The sequence below is a fragment of the Hyposmocoma kahamanoa genome, unplaced genomic scaffold, assembly GCF_003589595.1.
Source record: "Hyposmocoma kahamanoa isolate Upper Pololo Valley unplaced genomic scaffold, ASM358959v1 76, whole genome shotgun sequence".
Lineage (NCBI taxonomy): Eukaryota > Metazoa > Arthropoda > Insecta > Lepidoptera > Cosmopterigidae > Hyposmocoma > Hyposmocoma kahamanoa.
Genome location: NW_020653900.1, coordinates 13,174,624 through 13,197,130, shown reverse-complemented (window position 1 = coordinate 13,197,130; position 22,507 = coordinate 13,174,624). Strand labels below are relative to the sequence as shown.

At 37.4% G+C, this 22,507-nt stretch overlaps 1 protein-coding gene across 1 annotated transcript in view; it reads right to left on the bottom strand.

Moving 5' to 3' along the window:
* LOC113232485 (G protein-coupled receptor kinase 2) overlaps positions 1 to 22,507 on the bottom strand; it is a 155,874-nt gene that overhangs the window by 110,702 nt on the left and 22,665 nt on the right. The window contains exon 2 of the mRNA XM_026467229.1: positions 8,723 to 8,818. Within this exon, the coding sequence (XP_026323014.1) occupies positions 8,723 to 8,818 (96 nt within the window). The remainder of the gene's footprint in view (positions 1 to 8,722; positions 8,819 to 22,507) is intronic.

Below are 22,507 nucleotides of genomic sequence, written 5' to 3'. Positions count from 1 at the left end.
CGTCCAAAAACTTTATCCTTTTCACTTCCCAAAGTGTGGAACACGATTTCGAAATCGATTAAATCAGTGTAATAAAATCGATTAAAACTGACCGCCATCTTGAGAAAAAACTGTATGATGATATATAAAAAAAAAAGAAAGACCGTAAGTTCAGTAGTTTTTTGTTATCATTACCATAAACTCAGGCGCATGTTTTTCCCCACCCTGTATGAAAAACGTTATGCCTCCTAACGTGGCTATCTCGCAGCCCGAATGGCATCCTTACCTCCTATCGAGTTTGCGTACTTAAATTAAAAATATATCTAATAATATGAACAATATACCACCTCAGTCAGCCGTGGTATATATGTGGTACCTTGTAAAGAGCCCGAAACGTTAGTCGATTCGAAAATATACGTGATTTTAGATTCAAAAACACACTTTCATTTAAAATGTGTAGCGAGCGAAACCTAAGAGACCCCCCACACTAGCGTCTTTCGAGGGTCAGCGTCTTGCCAATGTACGCACAGCGTCGACACGTACGTCGCGTCGACGTGGCGTCAGTGAGCGACTGCTGGGAGTCTACCCCCGTTCTTTTAATTTGGGCGAGCATTAATTATTAACAGTTATTGTTTCGAACGGATATCGGACGGGAAACGCGAGTGGACACTTTAAATCATAGTTTCTCAAAGTGGTCCCTACCCCAGTGCCCCCCAGTGGGCACTGAAGAGTCATAGGGGCGTTGACGCTGTCCAGGGTCTGCTAAAGGATTTGAAAAAAAAACCTGAATTATCTATTTATACTATACTACGTGTTAAGTTAAAAAATACGTTTATTTAATTATTTTTTGTGGTGGTGGGCGTAGAATTTTTTTTACCTTGCCTAAGTGGGCGGTGAGCCAAAAACTTTGGGAACTAAATAGTGCCGAACATAGGGTATACGCCGCGCGGACGTCGCGTGGAAGCATTGGCAAGACGCTAACGTATTAATAGATTCAAGCGTTACTTTGCGGAATTCCATGTTAATAAAAATGCAAGTAAATTAATTTGCTACTCCGCGAACCCAGCGAAGGTTAAATCGTGCAAAATATTGAATATTTTCATGCAGTTAATTATCCCACCCTCCCTCCGCATAAAATTAATAAAATAAATAACACAAGCGCAACTACAGTCATAAACCATCACCAAAAATATACCCGACACGTGTTTCACCTCTCCACTTTCATCCCTCTTGTTCACTCTTCGGCCGAGTGTCGAGCAGTCAACAGCCCCTGAGGATGCCTTACCAGCAGGAACAAATATTCAGCACAAGCGCAGCTATTTTGCACAATTTAACCTTTACTTCCATTTTTATTAAGACGCTACGCTTGAAAGACGTTAGTGTGGGGTGTCTCTAAGAACTCGATATGTACTCAACAGTTCCTAACTCTAGTTTAAGTTACATTGTTATAAACAAAATAATTGATGATGACGTTTATTAACCAATAATATGTTAGGTGTTAGCTGAAATGTCTAATAACGAATTTAAGATTTATTTTCGACATATTTATTAGCTATAACAAATTTTCGAGTCAAAAACTCTACGCTGTGGGTTTTGGAACCGAGATTTAATTAGTTGTTTACAATGGATCATATCACTGAACGCGGTGATAAAGAGCTGAATAGGTCCGAAAGTCGACCTAACAATAACAAGCAACGTAATTGATTAATAAAAGTTTATATTGACTTACGTCTGTTCGAGTCAGGGTCTTTTTGATTAAAATACAATTATGAATTACCAACAATTTCACATTCATTTTTAACATGTTCATGTTTGTTTCAATCAAACAATAAAAATGTAGACTAAAGCATACGTCTGTCATTTGCAGTTATTTCAACAGCAAATAAACTGACGGAAGGAAAAACGTGTGGTTTATTTTAATGTATGCACGCTTCGAGTAAAGGTACTAAATGTTTATAAGGTTTATTTTTAAAATTCTTAGATTTACGTCAATGAAATTATTTTGTTGAGGGTTCTATTATTTTGTTAGCGACTACGGATTTTTTTTTAAATTAACAGTTAATAAGTTTTTTTTGTGACGTGATGAACAAGTTGTGAGCTTGGTGGTAAGGTGTCACGCATATCCATGACAATTACAGTGCCACTCAGAGCTTTAAATCTCAAAGATCTTAGGCCACATTCCCATTATATCGTAACATTTTATTTATCGTTGGACGACTGTCGCGTCTAGCCTGTTCCCATATCACGACTATCTGTCGTGAACGTTTATTATATCGTTGAACGACTGTCGTGTCTAGTTGTTCCCACTAGATCGTGACGATAATTTATCGGTTCACCCGTGAACCGCCTTGTCGTTTGCACAACAGAATCGTTTGAAGCTGCAATTATCTGTCGTCACATTTTTATTTTGACGTTTTATTTATCGTCAGACGACTGCCGTTCTAGCTCTTACCGTTGTCACGACAGTCTATCGTCGTAACGTTAAAAATGTGCACGACAGTTGGTCGTGTCGTTCTATGTGTGAACAACTTCATTTAAATATACAAGCCACGACACCTTAAACTGCACGACTATCTGTCGACACGACATAATTGGAACGCGCCCTAAGGGGCACTGCCACTGCGCCTGTCACCCTGAGACAAATTCACAAGGCCATGTGCCTGGAATTTTAATTTGTAATCAAATCTTGTGATCGCGTTTTCTACACGCACGTATCCACGCATGCACGCACGTATCCACGCATGGCACGCATGCACGCACGCAGATTCTCTTTAATGTGTACTACTCTAAGACGGGAGAGTACGAAGAGGACGTTTATTAAAAGTCAACTGGGCATGATTATGTTGACACGAAAATCAGCATTCTTATTAAGTATTTTATTCGGTATTGATGGCGGTTTTGTCATTAACTCTATAAATAGCAAAACATGTTGCACAACATATTAGCAGCACCAACAAAATGTTCGACTGTTTGTTTACCAAGAAATTCTGATGGCGCATATCCTGATTTCTATAGCGGTAACCAAAAGGAGGTTCCCCCAACGCTTACACAACAAATCACTTTAGACAGTGGGCGTTCACCAATTAATATTAATAGATCTAAGTTTATTTTAGTCGTCCCCGACGGAATGTCATTTAATTCATTTGAAACGACAGTGAGTTAGACCCGTCCGTTAGACCTTTAATAGAACTTATAGTTACACATTACAGTTTAGCAGGTACATTTAACTTTCTTAACTTACCTTATCAACCGACTTAAAAAAAGAGGTTTTTTATGTATGTTACACGACAACTCATTTGTGAACTGATTTTGATGATTAGTTTTTTGTTGGAAAGTGGGTAACTAGATCAGAAGTGGTCCCATTTAAATTTGAAGAAAATATTCCACCTTTAAGGGTAGCAAGCTAGGGGATGAATGACTTTTGAAGTCGGTAAGTAGTAGGCAGGACTGGACAGTACTTGAATTGCTTGTAACTGAAACGTATTTTAATACAAATACGTTTTTTTTGTATTTGTATTTAAACATCAACCGATTTATAAGTCCCACTGCTGGGCACGGGTTTTCTGGGCGAGGGTTTAGGCCACAGTCTGCCACGCTGGCCCAATGCGGGTTGGGTCGTCACACGTTTTCCGAGGGTTGTGAACCAGAAGGTCTAAGAATAGACGTACAGGTTTCATCAGTAATTTCTTCGCCGAAAAGCTCATGATAAATTGCTAATAAATTTAAATTTCGTACATAAATTCCGAGAAACTCAGAGATGCGAGGCCGGGTTGGAATCCACGGCCTCTGTTTGAGAGGCGATATTTTTTTTAGATATATTTTATTATTTTGCATTTCAATTACTACCTAAAATGTATTTTGTAATTGGTATTCAAATGTCTGACAGTGGTGTGTTTTGTAATTGATATTTAAAATACTTTAAGAGCCGATACTGCCTCAGCTTGAATTCAAATTATTCCCCTACTAATACGGTTCATTTTGCTTGGGTCGAGCGGCAGAGACACTGGTTTTATTTCAGAATTTTTTTTACGAACGAAATTGAAGCCTTTTGAAAAATGAATATCGTATAGTATTCTATTTAGTTAAGTTGATTTAAAAAAAATCATTGGTATATGCAAAGTACCTATTGAATGCAGTTGTTTTCTTGTAAAATTTCGAGGTAATTTGTCTACCGTGAAATTTTTTTAGGAATTGTGTTTTATACACCGTATAGAGTAATTAATCAATATGTATATATCCTCAATTTTATTATTAATTCAACACTTTCACTGTTATTTATAAAAAAATAAAAAAAGCTTTTTTAAAATTTGAGGTTGAAAAAAAGAATATTAACATGGTGGTCAAACATGCGGTAAAGGAAAATATCGTGATAAAACCTACATGTCGAAGAAGGCAAAACGTGTGACGCGCCAATCCGCATGGGGTCAGGATAGATTACTATGGCCTAATTCTCTTTTTAGAGGTGACCCGAACAAACTACATACAGCTATGAAAATATTACGTTCTTCTTTATGTTCCCTGTCAGTGGTTTAGTAAAATACTGTCTGATTTATAAGTTATTTGTTGTAAACGACTTAAGTAGGTCGCGGCGTATGCAAAATGTTGTATAGTCGGCAGATTGTACACTTACAATCGAATTTCTCATAGATCTAGTACACATGATGGTATTTAAAGAAACTATCATACACGGGGTCTCATGGTACATTGATGGAAATGTTATTTAAGTAAAAAAAACATTGACTTACAATTATATGGACGTCGGGTCCGCGCTAAAAAGTGTCCGAACTTATAGGGCGTTAAAATCGTATACAGAGCGTCATTCACGCTTTAGTCTTCGTTTGTTCGACTGACAGCGAAGCAAGCAAAATTAGACAGTACTGCCATGACGTTACAATTTAAATTCAACGTTTTAGCTTTTTCATATTCCTTTACATGTCACTACGTTTAAATAGGTTGACTTGGGACATTTTTTTCGTGATTTTTGTATTAGACCCGTAGTCCATTTATTTGTAAGTCAATGAAAAAAAAAAAATTTTTTAACCGACTTGAAAAAGGGAGGTTCTCAGTTCGACTTTTTTTATATATGTTATGCGATTACTTCAGCAATTGTGAACCGATTTTGATGATTCTGTTTTGTTGGAAAGAGGATACCTCAGTATTGGTCTCATTTAAATTTGACGAGAATTCCATCTCTGAGGGTGGCACAATTATGGGATGAATCCGGTTTGGCGCACTCACCGGTAACATGTTTCAATAAAAATAGATCTAATTCCACGAATTTTTCAAGTCGGTCTTTTTATAATTTGTTACGCAATTGTACATAGCATAATGAACCTTATGTCAATTGTGTAACATACAAATTATTGTCCGTCCAACCATTTATTTTACTTTTGACAGCTCGACTACTAATTCATTAGTGATGTCCTAATGCGTTACCGATTCAATTTCTTATAACAATCGATTTTATTTACGAAGAAGTTTTAATCGTAATTTTAATTCACAACGAATTCGTCAAACAACGTTAATTTTTATAGTAAACAAAAAAATGTAATCAATTTGATACACTGATATTTTCAACATTATTATATTATAGGTATTAAAAAACGAGGTAACGTACGACTACGGCGGAATAGTAAACCAATAGAATTTATTATAATTATATCAAATTTATTTATTTTCATTATATTTTCTTCTTTTCCGGGGTTTCAGTGGGAGGTATTATCCACTCTATGTTTCTTACTTGAAGTTCAGGATAATACACTCTACTTTTCCGAACTCAGTAGGTTAGCACGATAGGGCGCGACTTGCGTGATAGCGACATAAAGCGCGAGATACTACTGTTCTCGCGTAGAAATGTCGGGCTTTATGTCGCACACGCGCAAGTCGCGCTCTGTCGTGCTAACCCTACTGATGATGATAGATAAAGTGGCAACCGAATAGTGGCCAAGAAGACAGAAATGTTTCTGGGATGTACTGCAACGACATGAGCAGACGACATGGTCAAAATCGCGAGCTATAGTTGGACAAAACTAGCGCAACTTGTTACCATATTTTGAACAAGTCGCAAAAACATTTTGATTATATTTTTAATTTAAGGTGGCAGTGTGTAGTTGTGGGCAACTTAACACCGCCGCCTAAAAAGTTTAAAAAAAGAAGTGTGACCTGATGACTGTAGCGATATACTAATGGACTCTATAGGTCATTTCCGGGTCCGTTTAGTGGGTGGCCAACTTGACAGGAATAAACAAATTGTGTTCAAAGTTTAACTCTACGGCGACGTTATACAGTTAAATTGTACAATAAAAAATCGTGGGAAGTAATAGGCGTGGTGTAGAAACCACAATTGAAAAGCTCCGAGCCGAATAGTTAGCACGTCAGATGTATTATTTCTAATTATAGAATATAATTCAAATAGTTCAAGGTTTAATTTAGTTTGACGTGCATTGCGGTTTCACGAAGAATATGTTTTAATGAAATTTTATAAACACAATACATGACATGGGTACGGTGTGTGTTATCTTTAAATGATTTTATTTTCTATAGAACATGAAACCAATTTAAAAAATATAACATGATCATCATGGAGACGGTTTTAAGTCATAGTTCGCCACGTAGGTCCAATGCAGGTTGGGGATTTTTTTCTTATAACATCAAGCGACGGGACGAACAAGTCGTGCGCGTATGGTAAGCTACACGCCTAACCATAACAGTTACAGTGCCACTCAGAGCTTTAAATTGCAAAGATCTGAGGGGCACTACCACTGCGCCCGTCACCCTGAGACATAAGCCGACAAGACCCATGTGCCTGTAATTTCACCAGCACCTTTACCCTTGAAAACCGGAACACAGTAATGCTGACATTACTGCTTGACGGCAGAAATAGGTAAGGTGTTAGTACCACCCCGGACGAACTCTTTCACAAGGAGCTCTACTGCCACAAAAATGTTTTCCATATGTTTTCCAACGATTATGAATCTTCTTCAGCAGGTTAACGAGGGGTATTGACAGCAAATATTCAAAAAATTGCATAACATAGAAATGCATAATTTAAGGCGAAGTGGTATCTTGGATGTGCGCCTTAAATTCTTGAAACACATGCTTTTTAGAAATAAATTACACTCGCTTACTATTAAATGAGCTTATAGTCCCATAACTTATGAGTCTTATTACCATGGGCCAATAACTCGAGAGGATTGCTTATCTCCATACTACAGATAGTAGCTCTGAAAAAGGTCAATAACCCGTCTTATATCAAGATGGCGCTGATCAATAGCCTGAAAGTTGTTTGTATTATGTAAATGGTCGTGGATAACAATTAATTCCTATTTAATATGAAATATAAGTTAGTTTTTTCCTTGTAATGTTAATCAAGAGATAAAATTATTTTCTGGACTCTGACAAACATGCGTGTCAATAGATGGCAGTGTTGTTACAAAGTAATTTATAAATTAACGCTTCCTTATATGGGTAGATGGCGCTAATCCTAGACAAAATAGAAGAATAACAGGCACTATCCTTAAAAATCTGTACAATAAGCGCCATCTGGTTGATTTGTTTGTTATTACTAGAGATTAGAGTAGATTTTGATAAATTGCACCTTGTCAATGTAAAACAAATTAGTTACAAACACCTGTTTTTTTTACTGTAATCGTATAGTCACTCTTTATGATGTCCTCCCCTTTAAAATCCCCTGCCCCGTCAAAATCAACTTCCTCTCAACGTTAGTCCACTCTTCCTTTGTCTATGTCATGTGTAAGTTTATTAAAAGAAAACAATTTGTTTTTGCAATAGTCTGTGTATGTACTTTGTTGTTGTTCGGAATTTACTGGTCAATCTTTGAGTTAAAAACGCGTGCGTTCCTCAATTTGGCATTGGCGGGCATCGATGGGGTTGTAACATTATAAAGTAGAAGTCATATTTTTACAAAACTACCGCACAATAGTCATTTTTACTTGACATTGGCGAAATCATCGTATATTTCGATGGAGCCATAGCATTTAAAAGAAAAACATCTGGTGTACCAACATGCACTAAATACACGACTACGCCATCTTGTATCGCGATTAGCATGAATTATTGGTCCATGGTATTGCGAAACGACGAAAAAAATTCTGAAAACTGATTTTTTACAACACGACGTAGGACGAATTTTGTGGAACTTTGAGTTTTTTTATACCGATCTAAGTTTAGTCTTTTGTGTTTCGAGCCCCATAGTTCACTACCGGTATCTTCTATATACATAATAAATTAAAAAAAAAAAACAAGTTGAATTCGTGTTATTAACCCCGAAAAACCGACTTTCCATGTGGTCGAAATAAATCAAAACATCTATTTTGTATCTCAAGTGAATTTCAAATTTTTTTGTGGATATCCACCACACTTGTTGACACGGATTCGCATTCAGAAGGTCGATGAAATCCTTATGTCCATGTAATAAAAGCGAAAATAAAGTTGTGCGTTTCGTGTCGGCAATACAAGCGGAATCGAAACGCGCAACATCTTTTTCGCCTTTACTTCATAAAGTTTTCTCTGACCGGCTCAAGGCCATTCCTTGTGAATAAAGTAGTTAGTCCTTTACGTGATGATTGCGAAGACAGTCAGGGTTAAAAGACTCAGTGCTCTGACGAGACGAATTGACGATTATTTTTGAGTCTCAATTCACCTAAAAACCACGTCTAAACGAAGGACAAAATGTAAGTAATCTCAGTCAGTAAGAACAAATGCAAAGCAAAAGTGGACTTACCTATTTTTGTTTTTATATCTAAACATTGTGATATGTGCGGGAACTGAAGGATCTTTCGCCACTTCTTGCTCTTCCCCTTGTTGCTATCGGAACCACCTGCGAAGAAAAAATAATTTTAGAATTATGTTATATATTGATTAAATGAAGTCGTGGTGGTCTTAGCTCTAAGGTTGATATCATACAATGTTTAATGTAGTCTCTCTTGTCTCTGCATTATCCACTTGTTGGGTGGGGTGGGTGCCTGGACACATATCATACAGGCTAGACCTAGTGTAGGCTCCAGTCTCCCACAAACGTATCTAATTCTAAGTACCCTATTCTTAATATGCGTATATTTGTATTGTATAGATTTATTGAATCTATGTTTACGCGTCCTTGTTATATTTATAGTGCAGTAATTGCGGTCACGTGCGGTATAGTAGCAATAGAGCTCCTTGAGAAAGAGTTCATCCAGGGAAATACTGCCACCGTATACTGCCGCCAAGCAGGAATGAGACTTGTCAACTTTTGTCTCAGGGTGACGGGCGCAGTGGCAGCTCTGACTGGCACTGCAACTGCTATAGACAGGCGTGTCGCTTAATATCCCTTTATTTGGTACCATAAAAAAAACAAAAATAACTCTGTGATTGTTTTGCTGTTTTTATGTCATTTTTATTGTTATTAACATACTCACCCCGCCTCATTAAGCGGAACAAAAAAAACGTGAGAACATAAATTAGTAACCGTTTACATATAAAAAAATAATAGTTTATTGACAAAAACTAATAATAAACAAAATGCATTTTTTTACATTATGCGAGAAATAACAAAAATAGTTGAAAAAATATAAAACTTTATCAACTAATTTTAAATTTACAAGAACACTAATCAACCTCGAGCCACTCGACAAACCTGTATTAGTAGGAAATTAAAACAATAGAATGAAGACATCACAAATCGACATACATTTAAAAAAAAAATTGACCTGAAGTAAAAAATTATAATACCAGTAGGGCTGGCACGACATAACGCGACTTAAGCGAGAGCGACATAAAGCGCGAGATACTGCTGTTCTTACATGGAGATCTCGCGGTTTATGTCGCTCTCGCGCAATTCTACTGGCCCGACTTTAGAAAAGACATTGCATTATTTTGAGGATTTTACTAGTGTTCCCTAAAATCTGTCGCTGTGTGTAGTATGTAAGAAATATTTTACTAATGCAATGAACATATTTCGCCCCTTAAAATGCTAATGGACTCACAATTATGGCTAAATGAATTATTTATATCGCAACATAGAAAATTTAATTCTGAATCGAACTATGTAAACAAGTTTCTTGCGTCGAAATTGTAATTTACGTTCATTTGCGCTGAAGAAAACGGTTTCTTTGAAATAAAGATTTGAATAAAGGATATTTGAATATAAATATAAACCTGTGGAGCAATTACACTAAAAAAGCATACAGTGACTTGTATCCAATTCAACATCGCCCTCAGGGGACTGCTGAGGCTGCCTCGACCCTGTAGTGCCTTAGGGATGTTCGCGGAGGCTAGAATTGCTAGTTTTCAGGCAGACATTTGCAAGAGAGTGGCATCCCTGGGAGAGGCAGCAGAAACTGTCTTCTTAAGGTGGTAGCCGAGAGGGTGGACAGCCCAAGCTTTAAGTATTGGATGTCCATCCTTGTTCATGAAAATGAACACTTTGCTTTTTACTAACATAGTTGTAAGTACCTACTAACACCATATGGACTTATAACTGTACCTATTATCTGAAATAGTTTCATTTAATTTCATTTCATAAAGGAGAATGAGATAATTTTAAAATAAATATAAATGAAGTAGACATTCGAATTTTCGGGTTTTAGGTGAGTAAGATAATTACGTCTTCGCTTAGCTACGGCTTACGACAACATGAAGAGTTCTTAAGGGGATTTCTACACATAGGAGTTTATTTTTCGGATCTTAATCGAATTGATTTGGCAACCATTGGAACTGTATTTTTTAATAAAAAAATAAGTGCGCAGGTTCAAGTTATACCGTTCAAGGAACAAGTCTGCAAGCAGGGAATTCCACTTCCTAGCCGGTTGCCATATAAATGTGGAAGCGAAGCTTCGTGCGAATCCTTGGAATATCCTCAACATAGGGGTGGAACCCCAGCCTGCGTCTAAACCTCCGATGATGGAAAGGGGAAGGCGGAATTAAATCATGCAATTCCCTCGCACACTCTTCATGATATATCCTGTAGAATACCGTAAAAGTCCAGAGACGTCGGTTTGAATGAAACAAATAAGCGTTTCAGACTTAAAGAAATAGTTTCCATATAACACAAAGAGTACAAAAAATCTTACATAAATTTAACAATTTGTTAAGGAATTTCAAATAATTATAAATAAAAACAAACCATATACAAATGTAATTAAGCACAAGGCGCGCATTTGCAAATTAATGGATCGAAACAAGGCCGAGTTGCCCAACTCTGAGTTAAGACCTCTTTACACTATTTTAGTGTTTAGGCGAGTGCGTTATGCGGTACGAGTCATTTTGAAGAATATCCACCGCATGTTTGCTTATAATGAACAAGTAACTTAAAATTTCATAACAGCCGTGGTAGCCCAATGGTTTGCTTATAATAAGCTTAACCTACCGCCTCTCAAGTAGAGGCCGTGGTTTCGAATCCGGGCTCACACCTCTGAGTTTCTCCGAATGTATGTTTTTTTTTAAATAATAATACCAAGTAAGGGGACGAACAAGTCGTGCGCCTGGTGCAACCAACACGTCCATAACTGTTGCAGTGCCACTCAGAGCTTAAAATCGAAAAGATCCGAGGGACACTGCCACTACGGCTGAGACCCTGAGACATTAGTTGACAAGTCCCATTTGTCTGTAATTTCACCAAGACCTTTCAATACCGGAACGCAATAATGCACTCATTATTGCTTGGCGGCAGAGATAGGTAAGATGGCAGTACTCCCCTGTACGAAATCTTTCACAAGAAGCTCTACTGCTACTAAAACTTCTCCATAAAAAATGTGGCAGGTCCAATAACCAGATGACGCCCGAACACCCTCAAATCATCATATGCTGCTTTTCTTAAGATATTATTCAATCAATTAACTAACTGCGCGAACTTTTCGGTGAAGGAAAATATTGTAATGAAACCTGCACGTCGAAGAACACAACCTTCGGAAAACGTGTTAAGTCCCCAACGCACCCACATTGGGCCAGAGTGGCGGACTGTGGCCTAAAAATCAACGCCTGAGAGGAGACCCGTGCCCAGCAGTGAGACGTATAAATGAGTTGAAGATTAACTTAAAATGTCGACTTTCCATTCTTTTTACATGACGATGAATGCAAAAATAGACGTTATGGGGGTCAAAATATCGTCGTTGTTTAAATGTTCGTTGATTAAAACAATTTCGAGTCGTAAACCAGTGTCGGTTTTTATAATTTAAATTGTGTTGGGCTATTTAATTTCACTTTTAATGGAAGGCAAAAAGTAGAAATGAATTTTTGCGAAGTTTCAATCCTGTTAATTGTATAGTGGCTGTTTTTTAAATCCTCGTTTTTTACATTAACAGTGTAGTAAAATAAATAATTGCTTTTCATAGGCAAAGTCAAATTCGTTAACAAAAATTTAGAAAAAACCGTTTTATTATATAAAATTCTTATGATATCTTTTACAACTAATTTTGGTATGAGCAGCATTCTGTATTGGAATATAATCGCCATACTTAGCATGCAGCTTTACGAGCATATTAAAGATGCAACTTATTATTCAGATAACTGCTATATTATGCACGGACACACTTCCATTGCCAAAAAAACTAAGTTCCAGACGGCTTTTAAATTGGCAATGTATCTAGCTCATGATGTCGTTTTACATTTTTTTTATATACGACACCAAGTGACGGGACGATCACGTCGTGCGCCTGATGGTAAGCGACGCGCCTTTCCATAACAGTGCAGTGCTGAGTGGAGCTTTTAATCGCAAAAATCTGAGGGGCATTACTACTGCGCCCGTCATCGCGAGACATAAGTTAATAAGTCTCATGTGCTTGTAATTTCACCAGCATCCTTTACTCTTCAAAACCGGAACGCTGTAATGCTCACATTACTGCTTGGCGGCAGAAATGGGTGAGGTTACACATGTACAAACTGTAATGCCTTTGTATTTCAAAGGAACATAGAAATCAACATTAGCCAGCAATTCGCCACTTATAAAAAATCAATAAACCATACAATTGTTACTAAACACTAAAGTAGATGTAAACGAGCTCTAAGAAAAAAATGTTAACTAAACGTGTACTCAAAATAGATTTGATTTATAAAAGGATATACATATTAATTTGCAATTAGACATATTTATAACTTATTACATTTCGAGGTGAAAACAAGGCTGATCGAAGACTTTATAGAATCGAAAGAGCACGATCAATCGATTACAGTACCGACAAGTTGTCAGTCATTAGGCAATAAAAGGAGCTTACGCTAACTGGTTGAAAAACATCAAATCACCAGTCCGTTAATGTTGAGGTGCCACTTACTATGCCAAATACCATAACCTTTCCTATAGGGCTAGCAGGACCAGCCGCGACTTGTGCGAGAGCGACATAAAGCGCGAAATTCTCTATACTAGAATAGCAATATCGCGCGCTTTATGTCGCTCAAGCGCTTCCTGGCGTGCTAGCCCTACTGTACGTCTGGCACACAAGAATCGGCGAGTCCATTGAGCGCAGGCCACACTGCGAACGAAGCTAAGGCTAGGGTGAAGTGCAGCAGAAGGGCAACATATTTTACAGCTTAGCGGGATAGTTGGATTAGTTTAGTTAGTTCGGTGAGCTTAGTTCGCGGTGTGAACCGAAGTATGAAAAGATGCCCCGGCTACGTGAGCTAAGCTAAGTTAGCTTAGCTTCTTTCTGTTATACACGGCACAGTAAAAGTATTTTTTTTAAAAGACTATTTTCCCAAAATTGTGTAATTCGGGAAGAACTGGTAATCTAAGTACAATAAAATAAAGAAATAATATAAGAAATAAAAATGGAATTGGCACGTGTTTACACGACAGGAGTTAGGAAGGAACTGAGCTGCTTTCTATGGAGTTTTATTGATGTTTAAAGAAGAATGCTGACTAGGAGAAATGGCAGAGCTGATTCCAGTAATTTAGGTAGTAGGGCTGGGATATAACAGTTCGGGGTTCACCACGATGGCAAGCATATAGGGCGCATATATGTATTCGACACGAATCTCATCGCGTTCACACCGCGCGGCCGTGCACTGTCATGGCAAAGTACACTCTATTCATTTACTACATATATACACTCTGAGTGGCAGTGCACTGTTATGGACAGGCGTGTAGCTTACCATCAGACGCTCGACTTGTTCGTCCCGTCACTTGATGTTATAAAAAAAAGACCTTAGTTTAAGGTGTTGTTTTAACAATTGATTCCGATTGCGACTGTCATAAAAAAAGAATAAATACCGAACAACAAGCACAACGTGCTGATTGACGTATCTTATTTGTGAATATTTTTTTAAATCTCGAACACAATGTGCTAATTGAGTTGTATCTTCTTCGTTAATATTGTTTATGTGAATACCTCGGTAATGTCTATTGTTAAGACCAAAACATGAAAAACCGACTTCATAAACGCGTGTACTAAAAAGTTGCAAATAATCTGACAAACAATAGGTTACGTTCATGAAGTCTGCACCTTTTATAGCAGTTCGTAGCAGTTGCAGAATCGCAAAGATCTGAGAGACACTCTCACTGCGCCCGTCACCCTGACACATAAGTTGACAAATGTGCATGAAATTTCATCAGCACATTTAGCCTTCAAAACTAAGATGGCAGTACCCCAAGGTAAATAAGGTCTCAAGACAAATTGTCTGGAAGCGATCGCTCTTAGCGATAAGGCCGCCTTTTCCCCACATCAGTTTTAAGCTGTCTATGTACTGCTATTGTTACAGTGTGTGAGCAATAAAGGGTATATCTATCTATCTACTTCTCCGGACGAACTCTTTCACAAAGAGCTTTACTATTTACTACCACGTTTCTCCCATTTAATTGAAAACGGTTAAAAAGGAGCGTCCAAATAAATAACTTCGCTAATTAGCGGAATTAATAAGAAAAAAAAATTCATAATCAACACGAGCATTGTCCCCAAAAGGCAGTATTGTAATAAAATACTCAGAATATAACTGTTTTTTGGAGTTTTAATAATGAGTGCAAAATCCACCTGGCGTATAAAATACAGATGAATTTATAGTCCAGTATAGTGTTCCCAATTAGTGGCACGAGTAACCCCATAGGTACGCGGTACGCAATATTGTTATAAAGCGAAGCCGGTCACGTAAGTAAACCGTACCTTTGTATCACGTCGCAATTTCAGTATTAAAATATTTTGAACGTACAATACGTACGGTATTTTCCCATCGGGTTCGGCAGCTACCACAAGCCTTCCCCTTGGTACAATCATGACACACATCAATGCTTTCATATACGCCCTAGCATTCTCAATTCGGTCGTAGTATGTTCGCCTCTGTCGGTCCTCTGTCGGAACCCACCGCCCGGCGACTCAGCCTGGCGTAGAAACCTTATCATATTTTGTTTTTTTTTTTATTATGATACCAAACAACGAGACGAACAAGTCTTGCGCCTAGTGATAAGCAACAGGGCTCAACTTTCACAGTGCTAATCAAAGCTTTAAATCCATTGACTTACAATTATATGGACGTCGGGTCCGCGCTAAAAAGTGTCCGTGACTTATAGGGCGTTAAAATCGTATACAGAGCGTCTTTCACGCTTTAGTCTTCGTTTGTTCGACTGACAGCGAAGCAAGCAAAATTAGACAGTACTTCGATGACATTACAATTTAAATTCAACGTTTTAGCTTTTTCATATTCCTTTACATGTCACTACGTTTAAATAGGTTGACTTCGGGCATTTTTTTCGTGGTTTTGTATTAGACCCGTCGTCCATTTATTTGTAAGTCACTGTTTAAATCACAAAGATATGAAGAACACTGCGCCTGTCACCCTGAGACATAAGTTGACAAGTCCTAACATTTTTGTATGTATTGCAATGAATATGCAACAATTAGTAGCAGTAGAGCTCCTTGTAAAAGAGTTTGTCCAGGTCAGTACTGCCACCTTAACAATTTCTGCCGCCAAGCAGTAATGTCAACATTAGTAAGGGTGCTGGTGCAATTACAGGCACATGGGACTTATCAACTTACGTCTCAGGGTGACGGGCGCAGTGGTAGTGCCCCTCGGATTTTTGCATTTTAAAGCTTTGAGTGACACTGTAACTGTTATGGACAGGCGTGTAGCTTACCATCAGGCGCACGACGTGTTCGACCCGTCTAATAATATAATAATCTCAGTACAGAGTATTAAAAAAATCGACCTCAATAGTACGATGAATTACGTCTATGTGCCAAGTTTTATTGAAATATCCCCTAGTTCGCCACTATACGGGACTTGACACAGGAGATAATAAAAATCGGTTCTCACTACTCAAGGTACATTAAGAAAGAAAAACGCCTTGAATTGGAAAATAGCAAAATCAACCATTAAAATAGGAAACCATTAAGGAGCAATCCTTATAATAAAATTTAGACTTGTTTTTTTTAAATGAATACTCATACGTGAACAGGCACCCTTACAGGTGGATTATTTTCTTCAAAATTAAATGGGACCGCTAAATCATGAAAATCAGTTCACAAATACCGGAGTTATCGCGTAACATACATAGAAAAAATTAAATTAAAAAAAACATACAGTCGAATTGAGAACCTTCTCCTTTTTTTGAAGTCGGCTAAAAATACACATGATTTCGATCCGGAAAAATATTTTCATTTCCAACTTCTGTACAATAATATTATAATACGCAATTAAAAATGGTACCCTTCCATTAAATAAAATTTTAAAAATAACTTGTACAAAAACATATAACATGACAAAACCTAAAATTCGATATTTTGAATTTCAATTATTTTTCCATAATAATACTACAGTATTTAGGAGTCAATTTAAAAAAGGGTATCACGTTTAATTCTAGAATAAACAAGTCACGTCTCTCAAATTGAAGAAAAATACTATTTTATATAGTGCATTAGCATCGTATTAAACCTAATATAGCGTCTAATTTACCAAATACGTATACAGTTGCGAACTGCACGTAAATTTAAGACACGATTAATGTGTCTATTAATCTATGACCGACTTGTAATGAGGTGCTATTAAATATTGCACGATCTAATAGTGGTTTCGATACTTAAAGAGTGCAAAACATTAGTCGTACTTTAAGAATTATTTGAACTCTGTAGTTCAAGTGCCTGTGTAAGTTACCATTATTGTTGGATAATTTTCCGAAAAATTTGAAATGATGGAAATTTTTCCGGAAAAATTGGAAAAATATAATTTAGAAGGCTCATATTGTGTTCTACGTTTAAGAATATCTTTTGAAGTTTTATTTAGCGTAAATTATAAAATAAACGTGTATAGCTAAAAGTTACATTAGAGAAAAACGTCTTTTTACGCACTCATAGCCCCCGTCTCATGACACCCAAACTCTCGAGAAAAATAAATGTAGGCCGAAAAATAAAGGAGGCAGTTTCATAGCAGCGAAAAAAATCTTTTCCATGGTTCCATCGCTTTCGTTCAGTAACTTCAACTTTTGACAGGTGTGAACGTCAAATGTGGAAAATTTCCGGAAAAATATGTACTGAAAAACGTGATTTTTCCAAAATGGAATTTTTTCCATGACCAACACCAGTCACCGCTCACAGCTTTTGCTAACAATATAATAACGTGCTAGACAGCCACACCAATTACCTGGTCTCAAAATAGGGAACTCCATGTAGTACTATGAGTACCAGAACCACGACACCCAATCCACGACATTCACTACCCAAAACACCCAGGCTAGAGCTAATTCAAGAAAGCGCCTTTCCCAAATGGTTAATTTCCCTGAAAACCGTTGGGCCACCGATGTCGTCATCATCAATCTCTAACCACTATCTACAAAGGACTATAATTAATAACCTATATTGTATACTAAAGTCAATTCATCAATTTTCTTAAACCACGGAACAACCGCAAAATCAATCAAGTTCATTAAACAGTTTTTGTGAGAGAACAAACGGCTCTTCCGGAGCTGCGCAGTGACCTCTTAATCAACGATTGATTTGGGGTGACCAATCACCGCGCCGTGACACGGTCAATGGGGAATTACTTTGCGTTAACGCTTTTGTTATTTCGATTTATGAGTTTCGATACGTTTTTTTTTCTTCAAATTGGTTTCGTAAATGATCATTGGACATGTAACGTGAATTTTAGGTTGGGCGCCAGTTAGCTCCTAGCTAAGGCACTGGTATTAATCCATAAGTATTGAAAATATTTTGTGATAAACGTTGTGTCATTATATCGCGCAAGAACTCACGGCTACTCCGTGCCCTGAACAATGCTCAACGAGGTCTCGGCACCAGGGGAACGAGACTACAGGCGATCTGCTTGCGTGGCGATGAGCAGCTGTGTGCTGTGAATGCTTGAGAACTTGAGATATTTCAATATGATAGATATTACGAAGTCTAGTGTTTTAATACTAAAACATTATACCATGTATATACCTGTTCCGTTTATTAGTTTAGTTTCTCGATGCATTAGTTTACCTACTGTAATATCGTGTAAATATACAGTATGTTTTTTTTAACTGGGACAGTAATGGGTAAATCCGAAACTATAGGAGATACGGGAATACTGTCTTAAGAACCATTTAGTCTTTTTTTTGCGAAAACAATTTTGTCATTGTCAATTTTTTGGTCAAGCGTGATGATCAAGTCTTGTTTGTTGAAGTTTGTATCGATGCAATCGCTAAAAGCTACTAAATCTCGCCGTGTTCCATTCGTGAACTATTGAACGTGAACTATTCTAAAAGAAAAAATCAAATTTGTATTGAATTGATATTCAATTATTTTTTTGTAAAATTACTGCACTAGTTTGTTATAATTATTAACACAAAGATCAAAAAATCAACTTTCGGAAAATAGCGTTAAAGAGTTTATGAAAATTAGTTTGAAAAGCGGGATTTTTATTTACGTGAGTAGTGTTTAGGTATTTATATCGTTTTTCATACAAATTAATTTTTATCATATTTGGCATCAGGCAAAAATGATATACATATATGGCTGCTACCGTGGACGGTATTTTTAAAATCTATTTTGTCAATTCTAAAAAAATTGCTTTTCGAATTGTTATTGACGTTACGATTACGGGTTTGTCTCCTGAGGCTCCATCCAGAGCTTAGTTGTGCAATTTTGTGGTAGGAATAGGAAATTTCGTGTCTCGTTTCGTTTCTAAATGGAGAAACCTTACCAGTAAAATAAAGTATAGCAGTAGAGTAACGGACACAAATTTAATAATCGCACGTCTGAACAAAAGAGCAGGGAAAAGTCTGGCCATGGCGTATGTGATTAATGTATGCACAGACTGTTCAAATTGAAAAAGACGTGTTAAAGTATAGTCGAGCGTGTGAGTGTAATACTAAATGAAGGAAGCGAAATACGTTATGTTACGCAGCATAGAGAAGCTTCGTAAACTCTACGCATCCCATAGGGAGACGGGCGTGGTTATGTTAGACGTAACTTACAATTTACACGACAATTTATTTGGATCACAACATTGAGAATGAAGCTCTAAAGCGAACGATGTTGGAAGCTATTTTCCATTGACTTTTAATGTAACTTACAATAGTTACATCCTTCGTATAAATGGGACGCTTTTATATACTACTGAACTAGCAAACGCCAACTAACTTATTTCCCTATAAAGTGCTGGAAGTTACGTTTTTCTTATGTAGGAGGCAACGAACAGACGAACCACTTGATGGCAGGCGGTAATCGACGCCAATGGACATCAGTAACATCAGAGGAGCTGCCTACGCGCTGCATGATTGTGAGAACCTGTTGAATCGCTTTTTGAAGTACTTGATGTCATAGCGCAGAGAAAATACTTCAGGAAGGAGCCTATTCCATATCGTGTAGCTTCGAGTAAGGAACAAACGTGCGCAGTGTGAAACGACCCCTTAACATCTTCATCTCTTTCATTACGCGTTCCTAGGAAACGCCCTTACTTTTCCTGATTCCTGGAAGAGTACCAACTAATATTTACTATAGTATTAGTGCCTAAAATGCTTATTAAATTTCCCTTTAAAAGCTATTTTTCTCACTTTTCATGTCGTGTGAAAATACGGACCCCTTATCATTTTCATATTCTTCATTACGCGTTTCTAAGAAACGCCCTTACTTTTCCGGATTCCTAAAGCTCTGGCCACACAGAGGCGGGCGCGGGAATTTACTAGTTTATATGAACCCTGCCACACTGAAACGTGCGGCAAACGTGTGTTACAAAAATTCCCGCGCCCGCATTCCGGGCACGGAGGAACGCTTCCGCGGCCGCCTGTGTGGCCTGAGCATAAGAGTCTACCTCAAATGACTTTGGTTAATTCCGCATAACAGTGAAAGTCTTGAAACAATCACTACGGAAAAAATATATAGTAAAATTGAGGATATGCACTGATTACCATACAGTGTGAAAACACGATTCTTAAAAATTTTCAATTAACAAAAAAAAAACTTCGAAATTTTACAAGAAAACCGCTGTATTCAATAGGTAGTTTACATATACCAAATATTTTTTTAAATATCAACCGAATTAAATAGAACCCTGCGCGTTCGAAGAGTGCAGTCCGCGTTGCCGCCGCGCAGCGATCGCGAGCGTCTGTCATGGCAAAATACGCTCTATTTATTTAGCATTTACGTTTTAATTTAAATGGGCTCATTTAAATTAAAACGTAAATGCTAAATAAATAGATCCGGGCACGCGGGCGAGTCTGGGTATACGTAGCGGCCCGCGCGGCGCGGTTGTATTGTTCAAAGGAATTTAAATGTTGTTGTCTAGCAAATAGAATTCAGATTCGCCATTAATGTACGTAGGTGTGGTAATGGAGCGCTTATACTATACGATACACATGTTCTCTAAAGGTTTTAATTGCGTATGTAAAGAAAATAATTCTGAAATAAAGCCAGTGTCTCTGTCGTTCGCCCTACGCAAAATGAATCGTATTAGTACGGGAAAACATTTAATTCGAGTTAAGGTATCAATTCTTAAGTGGATCTTGGGAACTCCGGCCCAGAGAGGTCGTATTTTCAAAACAACCTGTTGAGTTGAATTCCTTCTTATCAGGTATTTATTTATTTCCTACCAATCTTAGTTGTTTTGTAAGGTTTGTGGTTAATCAACAATTACCTGTCTTTTGATGTCACGCAATTACCTAAAAACACAAAAAAAATTATAAACGACTTAGCCATTACAATTCAAATGAACAGTAAGGTATGTACCTAAGCACTAATTAAAACCTAAAATGGCTGCTCTAATTAACAGAACGGTAGGTCGTTAACTATATCGTTAACTACTAATGAATACGTGGTTTTAATTTTAACTTGTACACTCATCATTTGTGGCCTACAAAACTTTATTTAAAATTGGGGAATTCAAGAAGTCGTGGTTAAGTTTCTAGTATTTATGGTAACAAGAGTACTTCCGTTTTGTCTATGTTTTTTAGTTGTCAACTCTGCCCAAAAAAATAGTAACGTCTGGCCGTAACTTAAAAAAATAAATTCCGTACCTCCAGTTTGGGGTCCAGTATTTTCTTTGATGAAAAATCCTAAACAGGCATAAGACTGCAGAACTAATTAATATGTTTTAATTTATTCGAATTTTCATTACTAATTAATAATACCTAAATTTAATTTCATAAAAATTCATATTGTTAAAATAAAATAATTTCTAAAACATATGCGTAAATTGGAATGTTCTGTGGAAAATTTAATAATGATTTATTATATTATTTATTATATTATTAACTTTTGTAATAATAGTGAAAAATAGGGTGGTTTGCATATTAGACATAACTGATTGAAGACTTTACCACCTCAGTCAACCGTGACTACGGGACTTGTAAAGGGCTCAAACCGTTGGTTTTTTAAAAAACAAATATACGCGTTTTCTTCATTTAAGCGCGAAACAGGTAGCGGGTTCGGGTCGGGACGAGTGCTGAACGGGTCGGGAGCGCGGCGCGGAAGGGCCGACCAGCATCCGCTTTCTGTTTATTTCACGCTTTGGTAACTTTACATACACAGCGCCGGCGCTGCACCGCGCAGCGGCCACGTGTAATCAATACCTGGGGCCTTACTGTGAACTCTTATTACGATTCAGTTTAGGACCTAAAATAAATCGTTGTGAGACAGCGCTACGTGAAGCTACCTATACTGAACCTACATTGAACTGTAATAAGGTAAGGTTTACTAGACACGCGATCAAAGTGGAAAATTTTAGTTCTACTCGTATTTTCCACAGTGATCGGAAATTCGGGTGCAAAAGGTGCAATTAGCAATGATATTGGGAAACAATAGCCTGTTCTCTTCGCTTACGTTGCGAGTGACGCAGGCTCCTTGTGAAGACGTCGAGAGTTGGGATAACACATTACGATTCTCTCTGAACGTCTTTTCTCATTGGCTAAATGAAAGTCGTAACTGACGGAAGCCAAAATAGTAGTCAACATTTTTTTTTAGATCGATTTAAGAGCACACGATCCGATTTGTGGATCAATTCAGAGGCATATGATCCATTACGATCCGAAAAACCGATTCAAAGCAAAAAATCGTGGATCCCTAATCGGGTCTGGGGCTCGGCGCCCCGTAAATCCTTGCGGCACCCTCTCTGGACCATTTTTTTTTTTTTTTTTTTT